At 37.4% G+C, this 12,255-nt stretch overlaps 1 protein-coding gene across 1 annotated transcript in view; it reads left to right on the top strand.

Annotated features, from left to right (window-relative positions):
* Window positions 1-12,255, top strand: part of SPIRE1 (spire type actin nucleation factor 1) — a gene marked incomplete at both ends in the record, with an annotated part of 130,460 nt that overhangs the window by 5,948 nt on the left and 112,257 nt on the right. Inside the window, one exon of the mRNA XM_082318243.1 lies at window positions 7,352-7,386. Coding sequence (XP_082174369.1) covers window positions 7,352-7,386 — 35 coding nt within the window. The remainder of the gene's footprint in view (window positions 1-7,351; window positions 7,387-12,255) is intronic.

Genomic DNA, 12,255 nt, shown 5'->3' with positions numbered 1-12,255 from the left:
AACAGTGATGGAAGAGTAGAGTGAAAAATGAGACATCTGCCATGACGTTGCAGAGAGTTAATATGATGTCCCTGTGGGGCATCACTGGAGAAAGAACAAAGATGCTTTTTTTTAAAAAAAAAAAAAAAAGTAGCTGGTAATGGAGTCCAACTTCAGGGGCTGGCTGGAGGTGACAGTTTACCCCACAGTACCCAGTGAGAGGTGATGGGTAGGACTGGGGTAGCATGAGAAGGGCTTTGAAAATGAAGACGGTAGCTGTGTATGATGTGACACAGAGGGAGAGAGCCTTTAACAGGACAATTCAGAGAGCAAGATGTGATCAGAGTGACAGGCAGTGAAAATGACCCACAGGGCTGCAGTGTTGTGAATGAGTCTGACCTGAGGGTGACTGCGTTTGCCAAGTGTGCAGCAGGTCTGTTGTGGGTGACAAGAGAATTAAAGGTACATAACATGTTGGATCCATGTTGGCAATGAACATATATATCTGTTTTATATCTTTATATATCATATATATCTTTTATATCTTTATAAAAGCGGGGAAGCTTTTTCATAATGTCTGTTAAAAGGAAACCGGAGAGTGTTCACTCTTTGTTTCTGAATTAATTTATCACATTACAGCATTGGATCCGGTAAGGAGACAAAATGAATATTGTTCTGTTCCTGATAAAACCTTAAGCTAGCTTGCATGACACACGCAACTATGAGTGTGTTACTGAATTTTATTACTGTGCACTTTAAGAGGAACAAAGGGAGATGAGTCAGTTTGTACAGTGTAAATATAAGACTGCAAAGACATAGCCGAGGTAGGGAAGAATTAAGAGAACTACTTTTTCATCTACTTGAGAGAGTTTATTAACAGCTGGTGAAAGTTCTTAACAGATCCAACAGTGCTGTGTTATCAATTTAGAAAAGCTGTAACCTGCTTGAAACTCTGGATCCGTCAAACATGATGGCAGAAACTACCGGTGGCTTCAATGGAGTCAGAATTCTGCCACAAGCACACATACTTGTTGAATGAGCAAGCAAGTTGATAGCTCCAGGAAAAATTAGAATATGATTAGAGTAACAGAACTTTAAAAAAAAAAAAAAAAAAAAACTGATACATGTGAACTCTGCAAATTCACACTTTTTGGGAAGGGTTGATATCTGGACAGGACAGAGGAAAGTGAGTGTAGTAGCTGTACTTAAGCATCTGCAGAAGAGACTGGCAGCTATGAATAAAGCTCAGCAGCACTTGGAGATGCATATCTACCACAGTATTTATCTTAGAATAACCAAAGCTGATGGTAGGCAAACTTAAAGGTTTGCTAAAGAGGGTGAGCAGTGGCACATAGAAAGAATTGTATGGTGACCACAGCCAGTTTCTTTGTGCAGAATAGAAATGGGACAAGACAAAGAGTGACCATTTAATTATATCTTAGAAGGTAGCACTAAGGTAGTATGGATTTGTTAATTTGGAATTAAATAATATTATTTTAAAATAATTTTTATTACAAAATTTAACTGGGTATTAACACTGAAGACCTCTTAGCCATTGCGTTTGCTTTGTGCAGTGTACAAGAGGATTGCTTCTGACTGTACAAAATGAGGAGTAACTTCAGTGAAATGGTGAATGGAGAAAGATGAAGGCATGAAAAAAGATTGACACAGGGAAGGAAAGTCCTGGCCACCTTTGGTCTAGTAACCTCTCTAAGAATTTTCCTTGTATTTTCTTAGAAATTTCTTCCTCTTTCCTTTTTCCTCTCCCAAGTAGAAAAATGAGGCATACCATTTCTAAATCATGAGCTGTAGGCTGATACAGAAATCATGAGTCAGATCCAAAAACCCACAAGCTGTAAAAACTCACCCTATTTCTTGTTACCTTCTAATTACACAGTTTAAAGGAAGGTTATGTTGATCCTCAAAGCCCAAGTGTTTTACTTAAAAACACGTGTCTCCGTGCTCGAGGCTCTGAGGGGTCTCCGAGTACCTCTCCTAATCCAGCCTGCTTCCTTCCACTTCCTTGTGTTCTCGCTCTTCTTCACCTTCTTCCCTGCAGCCTGATGTCTCTTACTCCGAAGCTATACTTTACCTATATTTGTCTTTGTCGCTTTCACTTTTTTCTGTTTCTTTTTATCATGCAAGATTTCTCTGTCCGCCTCTGTTTATCTTGTAATATCCGTCCTCTGCCAGAAATCTGGCTCATTCCCGCTACATCAATATTTTCCTCTCCCTTCATTTAATTATGAATCCTGTTCTTTGCACATTCATCTCTTTTCCTTATGTTGCTTGGTTGCCTTTGCTTTCTTAATTCTTTCTCTTTCCTTTTATTGGTAGTAATCTTGACTCTTGTGTTGACAATCTTGTCAGATTTGGTAACTAATGCTCCTGCAATCAGATCATTAAATGTGAGTCTGAACATTTTTCCTTTTTTTTTTTTTTTTTTTTTTTTAAAGGAGTTCCTCATTCTCTTCAGGGAAAGCCTACTATTGTAGCTACAGTGCCACTTGAAGATGTAAAAGCTAGAAAGCAAATACAGATTCAACTTATCATTAATATGGGGGCCTGACTAAAGACTGTTGAATTTAAGGATCCTGAGGTAGTGACTCCGCGTTCTCCCTTGCTCCCTTTCCTTCGATTAGCCCCCGTGTTCCTTCTTTGGCCACCTCTTCCACTGTCCTCCAGTACCTGTGGGCAGTGGCTGTCTTTCCTGAAGGCAACTTGAGTTCTGCTGTTGTGGAAATAGCAGCTTGATTTCACCCAAAACCTGCAGAAATGGGCTGTGGCATTTAATTAGAACATTAATCTTCAACACAAAATGAGTTTCAGGTTTGTTGCCAATGCGTACATCAGCTGTGCTGTTGCCTGAAAATCAGTGCTGCTAATTTCAATTCTGCAAGAAGCTGTCTCGAAGCAAATGCTTTTGGATCTATGCAGAGGCATCTGAGACATGAGAGGAAGGCTTGGAGGATGCTCTGAGGCTCTAAGCTGCAAGGCTCCTAGAGTAGCTGGTTATAGCTGAAACAGCGGCCACGTAATTGTGGTGTCACATCACTAATGTCCACTCTGTAGCTTAATTTTCCTTGGGATAGGGGAGTGCAAATGGTTTTGCACATTCTGCGTGCTTTCTTACAAATATCCTGTGTCAGTCCGTTTTCACAACTGAATTATCTATTTTGCTTTTAAAACTCAGTCTTAAATGTATACTTCTATACTATTGGCAGCAGTACATGATATGCTTGCGATTTGTTTTTATATCTATGAAGACCCTTCCTAGCCATGACCTGTTAATCCTTGGAGGCAGGGAAATTGTGCTTCAGTGAAGCATGGGCTATAGATAAATTGAGGATAGTCTTCTTAACAGCCTTCTGAGAGATTTTTGTGAAAAGAATTATTTTTCCTAGTCTGAGTAGCAGCCTGAAGCTCCTGCCTTGAGGGATGAGTCAGTGTACCGTAATGCTTGATGAAAGTTTGGTATGACTCCTCTTGTTGAGGGTTTGACATAAGAATAATTTTCAAATAGAAGCTCTGAGGAATGAAAAATGAATGTGAAGGTTTGGGGGTTTTTCTTTTTTTTTGGTGGCAAATATGTCTTTTTGAAGACTGTTTTCAGAGATACAGGAAACCTCCAATTTAAGTCTCGCTCTTTCTTGCAAAAACTGTTCATTTTTTGCATTTCAACAATCATATAATCTTCCAAACTGTAGCTTGTTTATAAATTGAAGTTAACTTGACAGTTAAAGTCATGCTATTTACTAGTAATGAATGCATTAGGCACTATTGGAAAGCTGTTATGGAAAAATACTGTTGAATTTTTTTTGGCAGTAAGAGTGGTGAAAATGCTACACGGATTAGTATCTAGTTGAATGGTTGTGAAGTCTCGATCTATGTTAAGAAGCAGCAGCTTAAATAATTTTGTAAGTCTTTGCCTATTTACCAGATAATCACTTAATACTCCTTGCAGAGACTATTCTATGACTTCTTACAGGGAATGCAGCCTAAGTGTGACCCTTAGGCTACACGTAAGAGTTCCTGCTTTTTCAGTCATATCAGCTGAAGAGAGAAGAAATTTCTACTCCCAGCCTGTATAAGTAAAGCCAGTATAAGTAAATTGGCTTGCATGGGCCATACAAAAGGAAATTTATTTCAGTCTTGATAGATGCAAGTAAGTGCATGTTTCTTGGTCAATACTGTTAATGCTGGTCTCTTCAGAAGTGTAGGAAATTCCCAAAGGAGTGGGCCCATAAGTCACTGCAAACAGCTCAGGGAAATCTGTTAAGTGTATAGCTGGACTCAAGGTACAGAGGGATATGGAATGGTATGGTAATTATTAACCGTAATGCAGAATATAATATTAAAATGTTATAAGTCAGTTAGTAGTTTGTAGCTGTCTAGAATACTGTCTGCGGTGCATTTGAGCTGGTGTGAGACTTAAACTACTTGTTATTCCCCCTTTCCTCCCCAGGACATGGAATCATGACAGTACTATTGCTTTTTAAAGCGCTGGTATAAATGTTGCCCTTCTCTTGTGTAGTTGCCCACTTCACAAATAATAGGAATAAAGAATTCAGTTTAAGATGTTCCCTACATTTTTTAGTAATAAAAACAGAAATGAATTATGATTTGCTCTGAAAGCAGTAGTAAATTTTGATAGTACCATATATGAAATAAGGAAGGTTTCCAAAGTTTGAGTGCTTTTCCTTGAAGAACAGCTTTCATGGAGGTTTATCAAAGAAGATCTGTCATAGGGGCTGTGAGATAGTCTGATCTGAATCTGAATTCTCTCAGTGCCAGGAGGCACACAAGGCACGAACATCGTTCTTCCACTTCGATCGGTCTGTGGCTGCGTGCTCTGGAGTCTCAAGGGCCACAGCGCAGTCTTCTGTTGGTTTTTTCCTCAAGACATGACCGATCCAGTTCCATCTCCTCCTCCTCACTTCATTACTGATTTTCTCCATCTCCGAGTTGATGCTCGTCGTTTCTGCAACTTTTTATTTTTTTCCCGGGAGGAGGTAGTTGGCCTCCTGCCCAACCCCCATGACTTGGAGGGCCAGTGGTTTTTCTGTCAGGGTGGCCTTCCCTTAGGCTGCGTTGGTTCGCGGCACCTTCTTCAATTTTATCCGGTGCACCCTCCAGAGGGGGATCCCCTATCCACCACCCAGGGGACGCGCCTTCTAGCCGTGCAGCCGCAGCCAAAGGGCTGTGAGATAAGCTTCTTGCTATTTCTTTTGGAAATACAATTTTTGCCTTACTTGTTTTGGTCTGGGCTGATTTATTTGTTTTGTGCTTCAGGACTTGTTTAGGACTTCTATTAAAAGGATCTTCATAGGATCTCAGCATTGCTATGAGGTGTAGCAATGAGTCCTTTGTGGCTGTGCTACTAGAGAGGATCTAGTAGATAGTTTGACTCCTGTTCCATTAGACCATAAGAGATGCAAGTCAAGATATTTTAAATTATCAGTGATTGCAAACATTGGTGGCCTTCTGTATGCCTTTGCATTGTTATAGGTTTAAAATTACTACTTTTTTCTGAAGCAGTAATTTAAAAAAAATAGTACTTTTTCCAAAAAAGGAAGACTTTTTTTTTTTTTCCCCATCTTGACTACATTTTTGTGAATTAGTCTTGTATTGTATCGTGGAGGTATGTTGTTTTGGTCCTCTGTCATTTGAGTTTCACAGAAGTAGCCCCTCATATTCATACATCTGCTAATAATCGTAGGGTTATTTCAAAAAAGTTCTCCCAGTAAATTTCTCCCGTTTATAATTTATAACAGTCACATGAATGTTACCATTTTAAACGCAAAAAATGTCTCTTACGTGGATCTTGAAGTCAATTGACCAGGATCGCCAGTGCTTTTGAAAAGATGATACGAGATGCAAAAGCTGCTTTTTTAAGTCACTCTTCTGTTCTTCATTTTGAAGTCAGGCACCAGTGCTAAGCATTCTACTTGCATTGGCAACAGTTCAAAATGAAGGTAAACAACTTTCACCCTGTTAGGTGGATGTTCCCTACTCATCCAAGATGTGTAACCTTTGGTTTCAAAGGGAAGGTGACCAGTTCAATATGAAAAATTAATCTTCGAAGCGGGTGACTCTTCCCTAATGCCAACAGTTTTGCACGCCATTCAGATTTAACGTATGAAGTCAGCGTGATCGCTCCTCTGTGCAAACGTCATGCTAACCAGTCGGTTGAGCTTCCTTGGGCTTGCCAGGCAACGTGATAAAACAGTCCTCCCAGTTATGGCTACAAATTGCAGGCTCTTCCTAACTATTGCAGTAAATCCTTTGGCTACACTGGGTGGTGTTCAGCACCATCACCTGTAACATGTGCTCTCAGTGTACGCACAGTCAAGCGAACGCACGCTGTTGTCGTTTTGGAGTACGTGGGGACTCAAAATCGTGTCATGCATTTCCTAGGATGAGTGCCATCAGGCCCAAAGTTGCAAATTTTAGACTGGTAGTATGGGTGCAATGCAGCTAAAAAGCAAAGATGAAAAGAGTAAAACTCAATATCTGTGTGTTTTGAAATTAAAGTTTTGGGTATCTCCCCTTTGAAATGGATGTAGTTCTGTGGAATACTTGACTTTCTTGAATATCGTTTTTCCAATAGAAAAATCATCCTGTCAGAATTACTTCACCCCACTTTCATATGAATTATTAATATGAAATTATAATATTCCTGCTTTTAGTGAAATGCTACCTTCCTAATATGCTGTGAAATTTCAATCTTATTTTTGTAAGCTGTCAAACCACTTACTTTTTTATATCAAAGTGTTTTGTCTTTGAGAAAATTGAGATTTCATTTTGATGAAACAATTCAGAAACTTAAATTTTCTGTATCATATAAATTCCCAAGTAATGTTTCTGAACTCAGAAGAAATGCAACAATTGACAAGAGTGACTTACAAAAATATTACAGTAATGTTACAACTTTAATTTGCTTGAACTTCATGTCGTTGAACTCTTTGATATCCCACAAGTATCAGATGAAACAGTGGCTTTTCCCTGGTTTATGAATTAATGTTGTTTTTTCTCTTGAAATAATTATTTGCTGCTGCTTAATTTACGCCAACATGTTTTCATGTTCCCTCCATGGCCAAGCATCAGTCATACAATTTAAATAATGAAGCCAGGCATTAGACACATCTTTTTGAAAGGGAGTATTGTGAAGGATCCAAATAAAAAGGGCAGGGCCTTCTTGTTGTTAATTCTGTGATGCATATATAATGGAAACATTATTGAAATGTGTGATTAAAGTAAGGCAAAGAATATTTGGCAATTACTCAAAAAAAAAAGAAGTGACTCAAGTTTTTAGTTTTATTTGTCCATCGTCTTTTACTTAATCTGAAAACTCTTTTTTTTCCAATTGCAGATAAATCGGGCCGTTTACACTGCACAGAAATGGAGGTAAGAGAAGTATTTTGTGTTCTCTGCTAGTGCTGATTTAGCTCAGCTCTTTTTCATTAACTTATAGTGTAAATTTGGTACATTTATAGTGTGGAGTTATCATTGCAAAGTTGTACCCTGAAACGTATATTGTATTTATGACTTCCATTAACAGCTGGATAAATGTGTCTTAACATGGGATATTTAGTCTTACGTTCAGAAACAGAGGAAAGAAAGGCCATGTGGCTTTCTAAAAACAAGGTTAGAGGTATGTTATGCAGCCAATGTAACCTTGTTTGATATTATTTCTTTAAAATATATATTTTTAGCAGAATATTTTATTTTAGATAATTTCTATTGGATAAAGTCTCTTGTTATAGTTACTTAGAGAAAAGAATAGTAGGTAATGGAATAAGTACTTAGTGTTTATGGAATGGCTTGGTGGTTTTTGACAACCCAAGAATTTGGATGGAAGCAGAGAAGACAAGTGATCTCAGGGCTGTTTGTCTATCTAAAGACATCCTGATTTCAGATACTTCTAATATTTCCTTTAATTTATCACTTGGCAATATTTTGGAGCCCAAGAAATATTGTTGTATGTCTTGCTGGGGTAGCAACAGAAACACAAATCCAGTTAAATCTGCTTGATTTATATCTTGACCGTTGTTTGACTTTGTATCTTTGATACTAAGCTGTGACTAGTGTTGTAAGAATGTTCAAACTATGATTTTTGTCAGATTCATAGATTTAATCCAAGACTGAAAGGAAAACTAAGTAGAATGTCTTGTTGAATAAGATGTGGACTCATAGTATAATTTTTATTATCGTACAGAGTAAATAATATAGTCTGCTCCTTAAATAAACTTTTCCAGCAATAAATAGAATTTCTGTGTCCTTTGCAGGGCAGTCTTTTCTCAGTGCCTTTGAACTTTCTTTGAAATGTAAAACCGAGAATTTATTTCAGCTGTTCCATCAGTACCTCAGGCTGAGCCTGGAGATGGGGCAAGTGCCCGCATTTTAATTGGCGGGTTGTCTGTTTTCTCATCAATAATATATATGAAGGTGACAAACTGCTGTTACTGAATAGTTTATACATAGACAAACTGTGCATGAAAATGGTTTAAAGACAAAATGAAAGGCCAGCTATTTCAGCTACAAATGGTAAAATGCTAAGGCCATACAGATTTTTGCAAGTATTAATACTAATAAAAAAAGGAAATGTCATTTCTGCAGGATACAGTGTAAGGAGTAATTCCCAACTGATGTAAGTACAGAAATTGGAAGCAGGCACATCTTGTTTCTTCGTGTGGTTCAGTTTAAGCAAATGCATCCTGGTTTTGTTTCAGCATTTGTAAAGTCTCAGTTCATAAATCTAGTACCTTATTTACAAATGGTAATCTAGTGTGTCATTTGCTTTGCATACTAAATATTGTTTACAATTTTGCTTTGCTTTTTTTAACGGAAGGTAATGAAAGGCCCTAACACTAAAAATACAGATAATAATAAACCCCTGTTAAAATATTTTTAACAAAACATAAAATACTTCATTTTGGGAAAGTAAAAGTGCTTTTGTTTCAAATGAAAATGTCTAGTGAGAGTGAGTTGGGTATGTTATATTTCATCTTCCATGGGAAAAGAGTTTTTAAATTTTGATCTTTTAAAAATATTTTTTGTTGATAGTTGGAAAGAAAAGCAGGTTAGAATTCCCCATGAGACAGAGGCTTCATTTTAAATTGTCTCTAATAAGCAGCACTGTGACCATTAGCATATTGACTCTTCTGTTTATCTTTGTCATTTTGAAGGAGGCTGTGAAGGAGTCGGTGGCTTTTTCCTCCTCCAAAATTCCTTTGGGGCTGCAGCTTTAGACTTGGAGGTGATGATGTTTGTGTTTTTCAGAACTAGAATTCAGCAGAGACAGCCCATCTCACTTTTTTGATTCCTGTAGAAAGGAGCGCGGCCTGATTGAATGTATTAGAATATCTGGTAAATGTCTTAAAATCATAACTAATAACAATCATAACATTTTTGCAAAACATGCAAACTATCCTGAATTGGTATACCATTTATTTCAGGCTAGCACTATGAGTGGTGTGCCAAGGTCAGAGTCCAGATGCCATAGCCTTAATGGGAAGATGGGAGTAAGGGAATAAGGTGACTTTATTTAATCTGCATCTGCCTATGACTCTGTTATGTACATAATGATAATGCTCCTTAGTTGTCTCAACCGAGGTGGTGAAGATTATATAAAATATGCCAGCCTCATTTGTAAACATTTAGTACTCATATAGAAAGTATTCTGTGAATGCTAAGTGATTCATATGTAGGAGGGTTTAATTGCCATGTATTTGAAAAGACCCACCTAACTGAGCACAGGCCTGTTGTGCATGATTAAAGTAGTTAACCAGTATCTATGCTGATGTAAAGATATATGCAACCTCTCACGTTTGTTTAAAAGTCAGAAATTAATTAAATGGCCTGTCCCAAACAATGGTGAATAAATTGTTCAACACCATTCAGCTCATGTCAGATCACAAAAGGAATCAATTGTAGAAATGTTTTAGGGAGACTTTGTGTGCTCTGTATGCAAATTCTATTAATGAGCTATCAGTTATATGTATCTCTAATTATTAAAAACCTTAACATACAGTGACAATTATAGTACTTGTCTATGGAGCTAAAATTGCCTTTTTTTAACGTTTTCACTGGGAACTTGAAAATTGACTATATTTCAGGTAATAATTTAGTTAAATATATAGGTTACAAGGATACGGTGTTCATTTTGGTACAAATAAGAATATATGTGTTAGTCCATTGTATCGATGCAAACCAAATCAACCACTTCTCTCATGCTGATGAAAATGAGAGCATGTATTTAATAGCATAGAATGTTAGGATTTCAAAAGAGGTGTCATAATTTTGCATTAAAAAGAATACCACACCTACATTAAAGTGTGTTACCTGCTCAAAATTCAAGCAGTGTAAAATGGGTGTATGTAGCATATACTAATATCTAGGATTCATTCTTTTTTATCCCTGTTGAGTGTAAACAAAAGTAGCATTCTGATTGAGGGGTAATTGCTGCAGCAAACAATCTTTGTCATGCAGAGTGAAAATCACTTTGCTCTACTTCCTGAGCGTTAACCTTATGGTGACAAGGGAGAAAAAATGTCACTGCGCAGAGGACAGGCAAAAATGGTTTTACGAGAATCATTTCCCTTAGCAAAATATGACTGAGTGTGACTTCCATCAAAAGGAGTTTTGATTATGCATTGAAAAAATAAAATTCTGTGTGAATGCGTGGTTACGAATCTGGTAATTCTATGAAAGCTTTTGATTCCTTGTGCTGTTAAGAGGAGAATTAACAAGAACTCAGGATGGCCTTCTGGAAATCAAAGTAGAATCATGCATTTTTTTTTCTTGCGAGCATTAAGTCATGCTTGAGCATTATGTGCCAGTTCAGATAAGTGAAGCGCTCATCCCTTGCTGAGGGAATTATCTCACAGAGAAGCTGCACATCCAGCCTTTGAGGGACCTGTTATTTTAGATACCTGAAAGCCCATTATGCTTGTTCATTGATGTGGTGGTTCTGTGGTAGTCAGTCTGACCTCCTGATTTTCCTGAATTACTTCATAGTCACAAAGAAACAGCTTAACAGACGCTTGATTAAATAGTAAACACACAAAAAAGCAGAATTTAGGTTTTGATCTTTTGTGTTTTATAATGAGCTGCTTTTTCAAGAGGAGCTTTGTTTTTTGTAATTTGTAGAAGCATTTACAGTGCATTGGGAGGAGGTTGATCTTGGAGGAAAATGGATTTCTGTTGTTTACTTGCTATAACCTTGGCACATCGCTCTTTTCATTCAGCAATTTCATTAGGAATACACAGTGAATATTGGGCTGGAGAACTCATAATGTATTTGACTAAGCTGATTTAGTGACAGTCAAATCCTGCCATCTGTCCAGAGTCTCTAAGAGAATTCAACTGTTCCTTGTAAAGGCTTTGTAATTTTGCAGTGTGGTATGATGTGCCTTTAATAATCTACACACCCTAAAGTCACACAGGATTTATGACGAAATCTTCATTCCAGTGATGCCACTGGTAAACCTTTCAATCAACTGGGGAAGAGTCCAGAGGCAGATTTCAGTCTTGGTCTTCTGACAATTTCCGATAATGGCTGGTGGAAAACTAGGTCTTGCAGTAACTTTGATCCCTCCAGGGAATGTTTTGACTGTGAAAAGCACAAATAGCAGAGCACAGAGCATTAAACTAGATGGTGGTGGTGTTTTTTTAGATGTTCTTATGTTTTGTTTTTTTTAATCTCGAAGCACAGAAATATTCCCTGTGTGTGTGTATATATGTGTGTGTATATATATACACACACACACGCACGCTGGGGTAAATACAGAATTACCCAGTTTTTTCATGAGATTAAATATCAAAGTTTGCAAATGTAGTTTATATGACTCTGAAAGGGATCTCAGAGTGTTGGGAGAATAAGGTAATTTGTACAGGTCTTTTAGTTTTGCAGAACCCTTTCTATATAAATTCTATTATATTGTGGTTGAGAAGATACTTGTCATATCAATGGCATGCTATCGTGTCTATGGTAGCTATCGTATGTACTGATTAATATGATAGCTATCGTATCAATTAGCTTTAAGGTGCTATTTTTTAGTAGACCAGTGCCAGTGGACATGTTTGCCTGTCTGTTCAGACCAAGAGAGTAATCTGATTGCTTATTCAAACTGCAGGGAGAAATGAAGCTTTAGATGTTGTTTGCGTGCCTACAATTTAATGGCCCTTTGTATTGTCCTTCTTTGTTGTTGTATATAATAAAAGACAAGTTTAAAGTATCAGTATGAGATGAGAATGCGATGTTTCATACTTTTT

The sequence above is a fragment of the Platalea leucorodia genome (genome assembly GCF_965183815.1).
Source record: "Platalea leucorodia genome assembly, chromosome: 1".
Lineage (NCBI taxonomy): Eukaryota > Metazoa > Chordata > Aves > Pelecaniformes > Threskiornithidae > Platalea > Platalea leucorodia.
This window is presented reverse-complemented; position numbering and strand designations above follow the sequence as displayed.